Here is a 17,841-nt window from a genome sequence, read left to right as displayed (position 1 = left end):
AGACATACTGAGCTGCTCGTCACATCCACAAAATGTTGTTGTTAAAGTGGACAGAAATAAAAGATCACATATCAACAGATCTGTGGAGAAACACACCCTAACAGATAAAATAAGAATCTATCTGCCTGGTGGTGAACCAGCTGTCTGATATCAAACATTCACAGTGTGGTTAGTTTTTTCTTCATGTGGTAATTTGTGTTATTGTGTAACCTGCTGTGTCTGAGGAGGTTTTTGTCGAAGAAGAAGGATTTCTGCACCACTGTGCACTACTGGCACCACAGAAATACACTGCACTGTCTTCAGATCGACTCTTTGCAATCTTAAGATTTGACAGACTTCCCCCGTTACAAGCGATTTCACAAAAGTCTTTAAATTGATCTTCAACCTTTGTAGAAGTGACATATACATAGCCAACTAGAGCCATATCATTTCTCCCAGCAGACTGTTTATACCACTGGATCATATCAAAATCAGTGTTTGAATGGTTGCAGCTCATCTGGACTTCTTCTCCAACATGTTTGATCAGGGCAGTGGGAGTCTGTTGAACACTGTTTTTTTAGAGTTCTGCAAGAGAAATTTAAAATAAACATCTTTAGTGACAAAAATCAAATGTTCTGAAAATATTAAGTTAGGATTTAATGGAATTTTCCTTGTTAAACAGAATGGCAGAGCTGCTAAATGTATTAGGAGGCTAATCATGATGGTAACAGATGATGACTGAAAACAAAAGAGAGCTGCCTGATCATCTCCAACCTCCTCTGTGAGTAGACCCTCCTATCAGCAAACCAACATGAAGGCTTGAGGTGGGTGGTGTCAAGTGATTGGGAGGTTTTTGTACAGAGGATCAGTGATATGTAGCACTGTGTAATCTAGCAGCACAGAAGTAAACTGCACTGCTGCTCAGTTTGAGACCTTCAATTGTTAATGTGCAGTTCTTCTTCTATCTTCACAGTCTCTTCCACTCCAGTTTTTTCAGGAAATGCACTTTCTCCAACCATGTATCCAAGTAACTGTAGCTGTCTGTTCTTTGACGTCTTGTACCAAAGGATTCTATCATAGTTTTGAATACTGTGGGAACAGGTTATTTTGGCTGTTTCTTGAGGTTTGTAGAACATTTCGGTTGGAATCTGTGTGATCTGGTCACTTGGAGAGGAACCTGTGTAAAAGGCATCAGCAAAACAAAATCAGGAATCTCTAGTTGTAAATTAGATTAACAGAAAAAGAACAAACATCAGACGTTTCATTTCAATAACCTGAAACCAGTATAACATTCAAGGTGATGCAGCAGACGGCGATCAACATGTTGTGTTTTCTGACAGAATTTAAACTCAGTCTTGTTTCTGGTGGTGAACCAGCTGTCTGATTGAATATCTTTTGTATATTGACCAGAATTCCATTCATAAAAGCAATAAAAGCACAGAGAATGATGGGGTGAGTACTTTTAATAGGTACTGAATGAGGCAGCATGTGGCAGGTGAAGTTTTGCATAGCTGCACATAAGAAACCTCCTATTATCATATCTGATTTGGATGGGATGGAAGACCAACATTGGTTACACTGGCTTATTCCAGGTGTGAGAGGCTGAAAGCTGTAATTATTTGTGGTGAGGAGGTTTTTGTACAGAGGATCAGTGATATGTAGCACTGTGTAAACTAGCAGCACAGAAGTAAACTGCTCTGCTGCTCAGTGTGAGTCCTTCAATTGTTAATGTGCAGTTTTCGTCTTTCTTTGCACTGCCTTCTATCTTCACACCTGCTCCATCCTCTGGGTTGGCACTGGCATACATGTATCCCAGAAACTGTAGTTGTCTCTTTGTCTGCTTGTACCAGAGGATTTGATTATAGTTTGGAATGGTGTGGAAACAGTTGATTTTGGCTTCTTTTCCTGGTTGACTGAACATATCAGCTGGAGTCTGGTGGACTTGGTCACTTAAAGACAAACCTGTTGAAGAAAATACCAAAAAAAGTCAAATGTAGATACAGCTGAAAGTAATATACTTGAAACAGATGTTGTTAAAAACTCTAGATAATATTACCTGATACCAGAATATTGTTCAAATGAATGCTTAGGAATATGAGGATCATATTGTCTTTTGTGTTTGGTAATAATTGTATTGATATGAAAGGTATTGTCAGTCTATCAGTAGTTATACTGATTATCTCCAACCTCCTCTGTGAGTAGACCCTCCTATCAGCAAACCAACACGAAGGCTTGAGGTGGGTGGTGTGATGTGATTGGGAGGTTTTTGTACAGAGGATCAGTGATATGTAGCACTGTGTAATCTAGCAGCACAGAAGTAAACTGCACTGCTGCTCAGTGTGAGTCCTTCAATTGTTAATGTGCAGTTCTTGTCTTTGTTTGCATTCCCTTCTATCTTCACAGTCTCTTCCACTCCAGTTTTCTCAGGAAATGCACTTTCTCTGTACATGTATCCCAGTAACTGTAGCTGTCTGTTCTTTGACGTCTTGTACCAAAAGATTTGATTGTAGCTTTGAATACTGTGGGAACAGGTTATTTTGGCTGTTTCTTGAGGTTTGTTGAACATTTCGGCTGGAATCTGTTTAATCTGATTACTTGGAGAGGAACCTGTGTGAAAGGCATCAACAGAACACAATTAGGAATCTCTAGTTGTAAATGAGATTAACAGAAAAAGAACAAACATCAGACGTTTCATTTCATTACCTGAAACCAGTATAATATTCAAGGTGATGCAGCAGACGGCGATGAACATTTTGTGTTTTCTGACTGAATTTAAACTCAGTCTTGTTTCTGCTGCTGTTTTCATCACTATCCATGCATGAATGCTGATGATTCCCTCCTAATTTCATGTAAGTAAGTCCTCCAACCAGAGAACAGAGGTGGGTGGTGGAGGTGTGAAGAAAACGTCCGAGTCCCTCCTTTTTAGAGATGCACTGAGCTGCTCATCATGTTGACATTTTTTTTTCTATATAACAGACTGATAACTTTATTACAAAGAACCACAGACTGATGTATGTTTCAACTAATTTCTCCAAAATGTATTTTACATCAAGTTCAAAGGATGAAATAAATGCAAATGTTATCTCTCCATTTTTATGATTCTATATGATGTGTCTTTTTCTAAACTTAGATGTGGCCAGAAATAAAAGATCACATATCAACAGATTTGTGAAGAAACACTGAACCCTAATGGATAAAATGAGAAGATAACTGCCTGGTGGTAAGCAGCTGTCTGATTGTATATTTGTTTGTGTATTTCTTGTATATTGTACAGGATTCCATTCATTAAAGGAGAAAACAACGAAGGGGTCGATACTTTTTATAGCTGCTGCATGAGGATGGATAGGGCAGGTGAAGTTTTGCTTAGCTGCACATAAGAAACCTCCTACTATCATATCTGATTTGGATGAGAGGGAAGACCAACATTGGTTACACTGGCTCATTCCAGGTGTGAGAGGCTGAAAGCTGTAATTATGTGTGGTGAGGAGGTTTTTGTACAGAGGATCAGTGATATGTAGCACTGTGTAATCTAGCAGCACAGAAGTAAATTGCACTGCTGCTCAGTTTGAGTCCTTCAATTGTTAATGTGCAGTTCTTGTCTTTGTTTGCATTCCCTTCTATCTTCACAGTCTCTTCTACTCCACTTTTCTCAGGAGATGAACTGTCTCCAACCATGTATCCCAGTAACTGTAGTTGTATGTTTGTCTGCTTGTACCAGAGGATTTGATCAAAGGTTGAAGAGATGTGGAAACAGTTGATTTTGGCTTCTCCTCCTTGTTGTTTGAACATATCAGCTGGAGTCTGGTGGACTTGTTCACTGAGAGACAAAACTGTTGAAAATACCAAAAACAAGACACAGTTCAATGTAGTTACAGATGAAAATTGAGGAAAATAATATACAATAAACAGATGTTGTTAAAATTCTTGATGATATTACCTGAAACCAGAATATTGTTCAAATGAATGCTTAGGAATATGAGGATCATGTTGTCTTTTGTGTTTGGTAATAACTGTATTGATATGAAAGGTATTGTCAGTCTATCAGTAGTTATACTGATTATTTCCAACCTCCTCTGTGAGTAGACCCTCCTATCAGCAAACCAACATGAAGGCTTGAGGTGGGTGGTGTCATGTAATTAGGAGGTTTTTGTACAGAGGATCAGTGATATGTAGCACTGTGTAATCTAGCAGCACAGAAGTAAACTGCGCTGCTGTTCAGTTTTAGTCCTTCAATTGTAGAACGTCCTGTAGAACGTCTGGGCTAGAATCTGTTTGATCTCTTCTCTTGGAGACGAACCTGTGTAAAAGGCATCAACAGAACAAAATCAGGAATCTCTAGAGTTAAATGAGATTAACATAAAAAGAACAAACATCAGACCTTTCATTTAGTTACCTGAAACCAGTATAACATTCAAACTTATGCAGCAGACGGCGATCAACATGTTGTGTTTTCTGACTGAACTTGAACTCAGTCTTGTTTCTGCTGCTGTTTTCATCACTATCCATGCATGTATGCTGATGATTCCCTCCTAATTTTATGTAAGTGAGTCCTACATTTAGAGGACCAAGGTGGGTGGTGGAGGTGTGAAGAAAACGTCCAAGTCCCTCCTCTTAGAGACGCACTGAGCTGCTCGTCACATCCACTAAATGTTGTTGTTATAGTGGCCGGAAATAAAAGATCACATATCAACAGATATGTGGAGAAACACTGCACCCTAACGGATAAAATAAGAATCTAACTGCCTGGTGGTGAACCATCTGTCTGATATCAGACATTCACAGTGTGGTTAGTTTTTTCTTCATGTGGTAATTTGTTTTATTGTGTAACCTGCTGTGTCTGAGGAGGTTTTTGTAGAAGAAGGAGGATTTCTGTACCACTGTGCTCTACTGGCACCACAGAAATACACTGCACTGTCTTCAAATCGACTCTTTGCAATCGTAAGTCTTGACAGACTTCCCCCGTTACCAGTGATTTCACAAAAGTCTTTAAATTGATCTTCAACCTTTGTAGAAGTGACATATACATAGCCAACTAGAGCCATATCATTTCTCCGTGCAGACTGTTTATACCACTGGATCCTATCAAAATTAGTGTTTGAATGGTTGCAGCTCATCTGGACTTCTTCTCCAACATGTTTGATCAGGGCAGTGGGAGTCTGTTGAACACTGTTTTTTGAGAGTTCTGCAAGACAAATTTAAAATAAACATCTTTAGTGACAAAAATCAAATGTTCTGAAAATATTAAGTTAGGATTTGATGGGATTTTACCTGTTAAACAGAACGGCAGAGCTGCTAAATATACGAGGATTCTAATCATGATGGTAACAGATGATGACTGCAAACAGAAGAGAGCTGCCTGATAATCACCAACCTCCTCTGTGAGTAGACCCTCCTATCAGCTAACCAACATGAAGGCTTGAGGTGGGTGGTGTCATGTGATTGGGAGGTTTTTGTACAGAGGATCAGTGATATGTAGCACTGTGTAATCTAGCAGCACAGAAGTAAACTGCACTGCTGCTCAGTTTGAGTCCTTCAATTGTTAATGTGCAGTTCTTGTCTTTGTTTGCATTCCCTTCTATCTTCACAGTCTCTTCCACTCCAGTTTTCTCAGGAAATTCACTGTCTCCATACATGTATCCCAGTAACTGCAGCTGTCTGTTCTTTGACGCCTTGTACCAAAAGATTTGATTGTAGCTTTCAATACTGTGGGAACAGGTTATTTTGGCTGTTTCTTCAGGTTTGTAGAAGATCTGGGCTGGAATCTGTTTGATCTGGTCACTTGGAGAGGAACCTGTGTAAAAGGCATCAACAGAACAAATCAGGAATCTCTAGTTGTAACTGAGATTAACAGAAAAAGAACAAACATCAGTTGTTTCATTCCATTACCTGAAACCAGTATAACATTCAACGTTATGCAGCAGATGGCGATCAACATGTTGTGTTTTCTGACTGACTTTAAACTCAGTCTTGTTTCTGCTGCTGTTTTCATCACTATCCAAGCATGTATGCTGATGATTCCCTCCTAATTTTATGTAAGTAAGTCCTCCAATCAGAAAACCAAGGTGGGTGGTGGAGGTGTGAAGAAAACATCCAAGTCCCTCCTCTTAGAGATTCACTGAGCTGCTCGTCACATCCACTGAATCTTGTTCTTCAAGTTGCCAGAAAATAAAAGATCACATATCAATAGATCTGTGGAGAAACACTGCACCCTAACGGATGAAATAAGAATCTAACTGCGTGGTGGTGAACCAGCTGTCTGATATCAAACATTCACAGTGTGGTTAGTTTTTTCTTCATGTGGTAATTTGTGTTATTGTGTAACCTGCTGTGTCTGAGGAGGTTTTTGTAGAAGAAGGAGGATTTCTGTACCACTGTGCTCTACTGGCACCACAGAAAAACACTGCACTGTCTTCAGATCGACTCTTTGCCATCTTCAGACTTGACAGACTTCCCCCGTTACCAGTGATTTCACAAAAGTCCTTGAATTGATCTTCAACTTCAGAAGTGACGAGTACATAGCCAACTAGAGCCATATCTTTTCTCCCAGCAGACTGTTTATACCACTGGATCCTGTTAAAATTAGTGTTTGAATGGTTGCAGCTCATCAGGACTTCTTCTCCAGCATGTTTGATCAGGGCAGTGGGAGTCTGTTGAACACTGTTTTTTGAGAGTTCTGCAAGATAAATTTAAAATAAACATCTTTAGTGACAAAAAGCAATTGTACTGATGATATTTAGGTAGGATTTAATGGAATTTTACCTGTTAAACCGAACCGCAGAGCTGCTAAATGTAAGAGGAGGCTAATCATGATGGTAACAGATGATGACTGCAAACAGAAGAGAGCAGCCTGATTATCACCAACCTCCTCTGTGAGTAGATCCTCCTATCAGCAAACCAACATGAAGGCTTGAGGTTGGTGGTGTCATGTGATTGGGAGGTTTTTGTACAGAGGATCAGTGACATGTAGCACTGTGTAAACTAGCAGCACAGAAGTAAACTGCACTGCTGTTCAGTGTGAGTCCTTCAATTGTTAATGTGCAGTTTTGGTCCTTGTTTGCATTCCCTTCTATCTTCACACCTGCTCCATTCTCTGGATATTCATTATTGAGATACATGTATCCAAGTAACTGTAGTTGTATGTTTGTCTGCTTGTACCAGAGGATTTGATTAAAGGTTGAAGAGGTGTGAAAACAGTTGATTTTGGCTTCTCCTCCTTGTTGTTTGAACATATCAGCTGGAATCTGGTGAACTTGGTCACTTAAAGACAAACCTGTTGAAAAAAATACCCAAAAAAGTCAAATGTAGTTACAGCTGAAAGTAATATACTTGAGACAGATGCTGTTAAAAACTCTTGATGATATTACCTGAAACCAGAAAATTGTTCAAAATAATGCTTAGGATTAAGAGGATCATGTTGTCTTTTGTGTTTGGTAATAATTGTATTGATATGAAAGGTATTGTCAGTCTATCAGTAGTTATACTGATTATTTCCAATATCCTCTGTGAGTAGACCCTCCTATCAGCAAACCAACATGAAGGCTTGAGGTGGGTGGTGTCATGTGATTGGGAGGTTTTTGTACAGAGGATCAGTGATATGTAGCACTGTGTAATCTAGCAGCACAGAAGGGTGGTGCTGGTGTGATTACACTGCCCAAGTCCCTCCTCTTAGAGACGCACTGAGCTGCTCTTAACATCCACTAAATCTTGTTGTCAAAGTGGAGAGAAAAGAAAAGATCACATATCAACAGATCTGTGGAGAAAAACTGCACCCTAATGGATAAAATATGAATCTAAGTGTATGGTGGTGAACCAGCAATCTGATTGTATAGTTGTTTGTATATATTGACCAGTATTCCATTTGTAAAAGCAATAAAAGAAGAAACAATGATTAGGTGTATCCTTTTTATAGTCACTGTATGAGGCAGCATGTGGCAGGTGAAGTTTTGCATAGCTGCACATAAGAAACCTCCTATTATCATATCTGATTTGGATGAGAGGGAAGACCAACATTGGTTACACTGGCTTATTCCAGGTGTGAGAGGCTGAAAGCTGTAATTGTGTGTGGTGAGGAGGTTTTTGTACAGAGGATCAGTGATATGTAGCACTGTGTATATCGAGCAGCACAGAAGTAAACTGCACTGCTGCTCAGTTTGAGTCCTTCAATTGTTAATGTGCAGTTTTGGTCCTTGTTCGCATTCCCTTCTATCTTCACACCTGCTCCATCCTCTGGATATCCATTGTTAATATTCATGTATCCCAGGAACTGTAGCTCTCCATTTGTCTGCTTGTACCAGAGGATTTGTTCATAGTTTGGAATGGTGTGAAAACAGTTGATTTTGGCTTCTCCTCCTGGTTGTTTGAACATATCAGCTGGAGTCTGGTGGACTTGTTCACTGAGAGACAAACCTGTTGAAAATATCAAAAACAAGACATAGTCAGATGTACTTACAGCTGAAGACAGTATACTATAAACAGATGTTGTTTAAAAACTCTTGATGATATTACCTGACACAAGAATATTGTTCAAATGAATGCTTAGGAATATGAGGATCATGTTGTCTTTTGTGTTTGATAATAATTGTATTGATATGAATGGTATTGTCAGTCTATCAGTAGTTACACTGATTATCACCAACCTCCTCTGTGAGTAGACCCTCCTATCAGCAAACCAACATGAAGGCTTGAGGTGGGTGGTGTCATGTGATTGGGAGGTTTTTGTACAGAGGATCAGTGATATGTAGCACTGTGTAATCTAGCAGCACAGAAGTAAACTGCACTGCTGTTCAGTGTGAGTCCTTCAATTGTTAATGTGCAGTTCTTGTCTTTGTTTGCATTCCCTTCTATCTTCACAGTCTCTTCCACTCCAGTTTTTTCAGGAAATGCACTTTCTCCATACATGTATCCCAGTAACTGTAGCTGTCTGTTCTTTGACGCCTTGTACCAAAGGATTCTATCATAGTCTTGAATACTGTGGGAACAGGTTATTTTGGCTGTTTCTTGAGGTTGGTAGAACATCTGGGCTGGAATCTGTTTAATCTGGTCACTTGGAGAGGAACCTGTGTAAAAGACATCAACAGAACAAAATCAGGATACATTCACTTATTAATGATGAATGGAAACGAGTGAAAGAGACTGCCTTGTCCCTCATTACTCTAAAACATTGATGCTTTCATTGAATCTGTAGTTGTAAATGAGCTTAAGAGAAAGAGAACAAACATCAGACATTTCATTCTATTACCTGAAACCAGTATAATATTCAAGGTGATGCAGCAGATGGCGATCAACATGTTGTGTTTTCTGACTGGATTTAAACTCAGTCTTGTTTCTGCTGCTGTTTTCATCACTATTCATGCATGTATGCTGATGATTCCCTTCTAATTTTATGTAAGTGAGTCCTACAATTAGAGGACTAAGGTGGGTGGTGGAGGTGTGAAGAAAACATCCAAGTCCCTCCTCTTAGAGATTCACTGAGCTGCTCGTCACATCCACAAAATTTTGTTGTTATAGTGGCCAGAAATAAAAGATCACATATCAACAGATCTGTGGAGAAACACTGCACCCCAATGGATAAAATAAGAATCTAACAGCTGGTGGTGAACCAGCTGTCTGATACCAAACATTCACAATGTGGTTAGTTTTTCTTCATGTGGTAATTTGTGTTATTGTGTAACCTGCTGAGGAGGTTTTTGTAGAAGAAGGAGGATTTCTGTACCACTGTGCTCTACTGGCACCACAGAAATACACTGCACTGTCTTCAAATCGACTCTTTGCAATCTTCAGACTTGACAGACTTTTCCCGTTACCAGTGATTTCACAAAAGTCTTTGAATTGATCTTCAACCTCATCAGATGTAAAACGTACATAGCCAACTAGAGCCATATCTTTTATCCCAGCAGACTGTTTATACCACTGGATCATGTTAAAATCAGTGTTTTAATGGTTGCAGCTCATCAGGACTTCTTCTCCAGCATGTTTGATCAGGGCAGTGGGAGTCTGTTGAACACTGTTTTTTGAGAGTTCTGCAAGAGACATTTAAAATAAACAGCTTTAGTGACAAAAATCAATTGTACTGAAAATATTGAGGTAGGATTTTAATGGAATTTTACCTGTTAAACAGAACGGCAGAGCTGCTAAATATACGAGGAGTCTAATCATGATGGTAACAGATGATGACTGCAAACAGAAGAGAGCTGCCTGGATGTGAAGGAGGAGGAGGAGTTGACATTATGGACCGTCACATGTCTTCATCAGTGGATTTGTATAGTATTATGCTGTGTTGATTAAAGGGTAACTCAGTCCTTTATCAACCTGGATCCTATTTAGCTGTCTTTTTGTGTGGAAATGAATTTGAAATCGGTCCAGTATTTAGATTTACTGCTGTAGCCAACAGAACAATGTTCTAAAATGTTTCCCCCCCCGCAGCTTCTCTAATGTCTGCCCTCTCTCACGCTTCTGTCCCGATATTGTCACATCAATCACGGTTAATAGGGAGTTTATTGAGCCTTAAACAGGGTTGGCGATTGTTGAAGAGTAGATAGACGAAGGAGGATTGTTTTTTAAGGTCTATTTTGTATTCCTGTCGAGTTTAAATGAAGTCGGTTTTACAAAGATTAAATAACTGTTTTTCCAAATGGAGTCTGGTGGCTTTGGCGGAAGGAAACGCGCCTGTTACTGGGTAAACAAAAAGGATCTTAATCTTTAATTAAGATAACCATCTATGTAGGAATCTTTTTCATTATGTTGTCAGACACTTGGAACAACGACACAATTATAGTGGACGTACTTGGGCAGCATGTAATTGTCTGTAGGGATTACATTGCAGCTGCAGCTGTCTACCTTAATATTAGACTTATTTCAAAAACTCTTGTTATTTAGACACAAAACATGGGAAATTAGGATCCACGTCGGAGAATACCAGTGTTAGGCCTTCCCTTAAACACAGAAAAAGACTGTTTTGAGGTTGATATCAGTGATGATTTCCTGCCACAGGCTGCAGTTAGATGCAGGTGTGTTCTTCTTCACTGGGAATTTATGTGGCTGACTATCAGAGAGGGTTTTTGTATAGGCAAGAGTGTAATTGAGTCACTGTGCTACTAGCTGCACAGTAATACATGCCGCTGTCTTCTGGCAGTCTGAGCTTTTGTACATGAAGTTCAGATTTTGACGAGCCGTCTCCTGTCACCTTGAAATGCTCTTTGAATGGCTCCTCTATAGTTGGGCTCTTATAATGAGTTAATCCTATGAGTTTGAGGCCAGCGTCCCCCGTCGGCTGCTGGTACCACAGTATTACAATGTATGAACTATCTGAATGGTTGCAGCTGATTGTTGCTGAACCATCAGGACTTCCTAATATCGATGATGGACCCTGATCGACTTGAACGCTCAGTGAACGACCTGCATTTGAAGAGAAAAACACTGAGTGAAGAAAAAGGGTTGCAAAAAATGTAGGTTTTTAGCAAACAGTGTAAATTTGAACCTACAGGAGAGCCAGAGAAGCAGCAGAGTGATCCTGTAGATGTTTCTGATCATGATGTCTTTATCTTCCTCTCTTTCTGCATCGACTGACAGACTGAACGGATGTTATAGGATCACCTCGGGGGGGAGGAGACAGAGATTTGTTATGTTCAGGATTCTTCCTCATGGATAATATCACCATGTTGATCCTTAAATTCTGTCTCCAAGGTCATGACCGCAGTCCATCTGTCTGTTTCATTTTGTTGCGCTTTTGAGGAGATTTGTTGGATCTTGTTGATTCTGGACACAGGAGTGATTGTGGTTGACAAATAAAATGTTTTCTACATGTTTTCTTTTTAGTCAGCACTGGCATTATAACCATCAGGCTGGGTTTCAACTGTGTTCTGCGATGCAAGAATTATAGGAAAGATGACTTATTTTATAGTTAAAGGGTTGCAAAGGTAAATCAAAGATTTGTATTAGAGCTGCAATCATATTGAGATTATTTTTAACATATAATGTGTTATGATATGATTCAAAATAAGAGGAAATTATCATTATTTTCACCATAATTTTTACTTTCACTGATGTATTCTGTGAAAAATGAATCTTTCCAACCATATGCTGCCACTCGAGCTCCCCCTACAGGTGATTAAAGACACTGATGTCTTTGATTCACCGTGACCCCAACAGTTGGTATTTGTACAGCTGTCTCAGTCACCTGTATCACTGTGTTCTCTCACAGCACAGAAATACACTCCACTGTCACTGAACAGCAGCCTCTCCACTGTCAGAGATCCAGTCAGTTCATCCTTCTTCGTTGCTGGATATTTATCAGCGCTGAACCCACTTTCATATTGATGATCACTGTATGCAGTTGTGAAAACTATCTGCTTCATCCCCTCCTCTGGCAGCTGTCTGTACCAATACATCTCTCGATATGTGTTGCCTTTAGTGTGATTGCAGTTCATCGTGGCAGACTGACCCTCGATCATCAACAGCAGAGGAGTCTGAGTGACATCACTCCCATCGATTAGACCTGTGAAAGAAAAAGATCTCGTCGTGTTACAGAACCACCAGTGACTCCTCTTCATCATGAAAACTGAATGGACTAAATCAAATCATCAGCATCACAATGTTCAGTACCTATAATGCAGAGCAGAGCTGCAGAGAGTGTGATCAGACCAGCTGTCATCATTATTGTGTCCTGAGCTAAATGAGCTCAGAGAGCAGAGTCACTGTCAGTGTGTGTGATGGGAGGTGTGACGTTACAACAGAGACGTGAAGAGTTCCAGGTGTGAGTGTTGCTGTGTGATGTCATGTTGTCTGATTGTCCTCCAGGTCCCCCTACAGTAGAGCTGCTACACACACTCACTGATAGATATGCCAGCAGTGCACTGAGGTTTTTGTTCAGCGCTCTCATGTGTCTGTATCACTGTGTTGACTCACAGCACAGAAATACAAGCCTTTATCTCCTGGCTCCACATTCTTCACTGTGAATGTTCCAGTGTAAATGTCAGGTTTGGTGGCTGAGAATTTCTCCTCACTGAAGTTGGGTTCAAATTCATGATCATCTCTGCCAATTGTTGTGTACACTATTTGCTCCATTGTTGCTCCTGGAAGCTGTCTGTACCAGTACATCCACAAATACTGGACGGTCTTGGTGTGACTGCAGTTCATTGTTGCGCTGTCACCCTTGTCTTTCCACAGTATGTCAGTCTGGTGGACGTCACTTCCATCAGTCAGACCTGTGTGAAAAACAATTAACAATTCCTGAGGTCAACATTTTGACTTGCATGCAGCAGAACATTTTTTTTATCCCTCTAGAAGACATTCTAGTCAATGCTGATAATTCTGTACTTCACCTTTTATGGAGAGCAGAAACAGTAACAAGCTGCAGAGACCATGTTTGGTGAAGTCCATGTTGAGAAAGTCAGAGTCGAACACATAACAGTCAGTGTAGTAACACACACAGAGCTGTAGTTGCAGGTGGGAGTGTCAGACAGTGTGTTTTGTGGGATGTGATCACAGTAACTGGGTACATTCATGGTCCTCCAGGTCCTCCTGCAGCACATGAGATCTTTGGTTTTAGAAACAGTGGTGCAAACAGTGACCTGGGGTTTATGATCAACTTCCACATGTGCAGGGGCGGTTCTAGGGGGGGGCCAACAGGGGCCAACAGGGGCCAGTGCCCCCGTAACTCTGAGTCTGGATCCCCCTGTGGCCCCCCTGACAGGGAGTCTGCATTAATAATACAATGACAGATTTCTTGCAATGATTTTGTTCTGAAGGTAAAGGCAGAAATAAAGTGTCTCAGCAGTTTACTACCCAATCAAAATTGTTGAAATTGTAAACACCACTTTGTCTGAATGAGGAATTTATCCTTTTTTCCGGGTTGTATGTGCCCCCTAACAAAAAAGCCGGCCCCAACCTGGCCCCCCTATCAAAACTGGTCTAGAACCGCCACTGCACATGTGGCTTTATTAGAGCTTGGACAACAGAACCTGTCGGATTTGAAATGATGCCCCAATTTAGAAGCATCGGCTGACACTGTGCTTTCAAATGCTTTCATGAGAATAAAGTTTTGAAATAAATGTTTTGTGAAAATAAATAGAGCCTGCAATATATCAACCAACGTCTTTATTATCATTTGTTGATCATTTATAAACATTAAACAGAGAATTTTGGAATTATTTTTTATGCTGGTTGGGTTCAAGTACGAGTCATCGTCTTTAGCAGAGCTGGTGGTGGTTTATATGATTTTATTTTCAATATTCAGGCAGTTAAACATGTTGGAGTCTGTTACAGGACACAGTTCTGTCACTTCAATCTCCAAGTAATAGTAGACTTTGGGAAAGTGAAGATAGTCATTCCTGTAATACTAATATCAGGTAAAAAATGTTGTGACATTTGATTTTTTGTTTTTTTGACAAGATTTCAAAATATCAACAAATCATTTATTGCAATTAAGCCTAAAATTATTGCAGTATTATTTAAAGGCATTATCACCCAGTCCTAGTTTGCACACAATTATTATATTAATTATCATTATTGTGTCCTGAGCTAAATGAGCTCAGAGAGCAGAGTCACTGTCAGTGTGTGTGATGGGAGGTGTGACGTTACAACAGAGACGTGAAGAGTTCCAGGTGTGAGTGTTGCTGTGTGATGTCATGTTGTCTGATTGTCCTCGAGGTCCCCCTACAGTAGAGCTGCTACACACACTCACTGATAGATAAGCCAGCAGTGCACTGAGGTTTTTGTTCAGCGCTCTCATGTGTCTGTATCACTGTGTTGACTCACAGCACAGAAATACAAGCCTTTATCTCCTGGCTCCACATTCTTCACTGTGAATGTTCCAGTGTAAATGTCAGGTTTGGTGGCTGAGAATTTCTCCTCACTGAAGTTGGGTTCAAATTCATGATCATCTCTGCCAATTGTTGTGTACACTATTTGCTCCATTGTTGCTCCTGGAAGCTGTCTGAACCAGTACATCCACAAATACTGGACAGTCTTGGTGTGACTGCAGTTCATTGTTGCATTTTCACCCTTGTCTTTCCACAGTATGTCAGTCTGGTGGACGTCACTTCCATCAGTCAGACCTGTGTGAAAAACAGTTAACAATACCTGAGGTCAAAACTTTGATTTGCATGCAGCAGAACATTTACTGTTTTTATACTTTCAGGGACTTTTTTTAATCCTTCTAACAGACGTTCTAGTCGATGCTGCTCAGCACTGCTGATATTTCTGTACTTCACCTTTTATCGAGAGCAGAAACAGTACCAAGCTGCAGAGACCATGTTTGGTGAAGTCCATGTTGAGAAATTCAGAGTCGAACACATAACAGTCAGTGTAGTAACACACACAGAGCTGTAGTTGCATGTGGGAGTGTCAGACAGTGTGTTTTGTGGGATGTGATCACAGTAACTGGGTACATTCATGGTCCTCCAGGTCCTCCTGCAGCACATGAGATCTTTGGTTTTAGAAACAGTGGTGCAAACAGTGACCTGGGGTTTATGATCAACTTCCACATGTGTCTTTATTAGAGCTTGGATAACAGAACCTGTCAGGTTTGAAATGATGCTTGAATTCAGTGACATCAGCTGACACTGTGCTTTTAAATACTTTCATAAGAATAAAGTTTAAAAATAAATAAATATAGTGTAAAAACAACTAGAGCCTGAAATATATCAACCAACATCTTTCTCATGTTTGGTGAAAGATGACTCTGTAGTTCCCTCTACAGTTAAATAAAAGGACAGCTGTCTGCTTTTCACTGTGACACCAACAGTTGGTATTTGTACAGCTGTCTCAGTCACCTGTATCTCTGTGTTCACTCACAGCACAGAAATACACTCCACTGTCATTGAACAGCAGCCTCTCCACTGTCAGAGATCCAGTCAGAGCATCTTTCTTTGTTGCTGGAAATTTGTCAGCACTGAACCCACTTTCATATTGATGATCACTGTATGCAGTTGTGAAAACTATCTGCTTCATCCCCTCCTCTGGCAGCTGTCTGTACCAGTACATCTGGTCATGTGAATGATCCTTATTGTGACTGCAGTTCATCGTGGCAGACTGACCCTCGATCACCCAAAGCAGAGGAGTCTGAGTGACATCACTCACATCGATTAGACCTGTGAAAGAACGTCACACCAGAGCAGAAGTATTAGGAGACAATGTTTGATGATGTCCATGTTCTTCAGTTTAAAGACTGCAACAGGTCCAACACAACTGTCAGAGTAGTTAGAGGTCTAAGAAGCTGCAGGTGGGAGTGTCATGTGTGTGACGTTCAGTCCTGGGTTGTACGTATCCTGGATGATTTGTGGTCCTCGAGGTCCTCCTACAGTGTTTAAGATAATTGTGATACTGGTTATTTATCAGAAATCTCATTGTGTTAATATTTGGGAAAGTGAAGATGGTCATCCCTGCAACATCAATATATGGTCAGAAATGTTGTGACATTTCATTTTTTGTGCTTTTTAGGAGATTTCAAAACATCAACATATATTTATCGATATTTATCCTAAAAATATTGCAGTATTATTCTGAAGCCATCATCACCCAGTCTTAGATGGCACTCAAACAACATGAAGGAGAGCGTAGTGAAACAATACGAAAGATGACTTATATTATAGTTAAATGCTCACAAAGATAAGTCAAAGATTTTTATTAGAGCTGCAATCATGTTGAGATCATTTAACATCTACTATGATGTGTTATGATTCAAAAACAGAGGAAATTCACTGAAAAGCTTTTTGAATCACGATGTGATTTTACAACCCTGAGTGATATTTTGATCAACTGTGCAGAACTAATTTTGATTTCAAATATCAAATGAAAAATTTAAGATGAGGTGTATAGAATTTAACTGGAAGGACAAACCAAAAATGTGCATCAGTTCAGATGGTTCTGATATTATTCAATTTGACCATTTAAACAGGGGGAACGCATCCTGACAGCTTGGAGTACGACCGTTGGATAATGTTCCCCCTCTGTTCAGTATGAAAGGAGGCTCACACACCTTTCAAATTTATACTCCTGACTTCTTTCCAAAAAATAAATGTGTCCTGTGATTTTCAGGCTGGTATCATTAAATTTGATCATTTAAACAGGGGGAACGCATCCTGACAGCTTGGAATGCTACTGTCAGATACTATTCCCCCTCTGTTCAGTATGAAAGGAGGCTCACACATCTTTCAGATTCATACTCCTGACTTCTTTCCCCACAACAGATAAGTCCTGTGATTTTCAGGCTGATATTATTTAATTTCACGATTTGAAACAGGGGGAACGCATCCTGACAGCGTGGAATACTACTGTCAGATACTGTTCCCCCTCTGCTCAGTATGAAAGGAGGCTCACACAACTTTCAAATTCATACTCCTGACTTCTTTCCCCACAACAGATAACTCTTGTGATTTTCAGGCGGATATCATTCAATTTGACCATTTAAACAGGGGGAACGCATCCTGACAGCTTGAAATACGACTGTCCGATACTGTTCCCCCTCTTGTTCAACATGAAATGAGGCGCGCACAACTTTCAAATTCATACTCCTGACCTTCTTTCCAAAAATAAATGGGTCCTGTGATTTTCAGGCTGGTATCATTAAATTTGAACATTTAAACAGGGGACGCATCTCTGACAGCTTGAAATACGACTGTCAGATACTGTTCCCCCCTCTGCTCAGTATGAAAGGAGGCTCACACAACTTTCAAATTCTTACTCCTGACTTCTTTCCAAACAACAGATACGTCCTGTGATTTTCAGGCTGATATTATCTCATTTGACCATTTTAAAACAGGGGGAACGCATCCTGACAGCTTGGAATATTACTGTCAGATACTGTTCCCCCTCTGTTCAGTATGATGAAAGCAGGCTCACACACACACTCACTGATAGATATGC

General features: G+C 40.1%; 1 protein-coding gene and 1 gene segment (V, D, J or C); one reads left to right on the top strand and one right to left on the bottom strand.

The window, feature by feature from the left end:
• The window catches only part of LOC115566089 (M1-specific T cell receptor beta chain), a gene marked incomplete in the record, with an annotated part of 384,816 nt that overhangs the window by 216,976 nt on the left and 149,999 nt on the right, over nt 1–17,841 (top strand).
• LOC115566094 (T cell receptor beta variable 18-like) lies at nt 12,076–12,790 on the bottom strand. The segment is given in 2 exon segments: nt 12,076–12,472; nt 12,580–12,790. Coding segments are annotated over 2 exon segments (378 nt in total).

Source organism: Sparus aurata, chromosome 16 (genome assembly GCF_900880675.1).
Source record: "Sparus aurata chromosome 16, fSpaAur1.1, whole genome shotgun sequence".
Taxonomy (NCBI): domain Eukaryota; kingdom Metazoa; phylum Chordata; class Actinopteri; order Spariformes; family Sparidae; genus Sparus; species Sparus aurata.
This window is presented reverse-complemented; position numbering and strand designations above follow the sequence as displayed.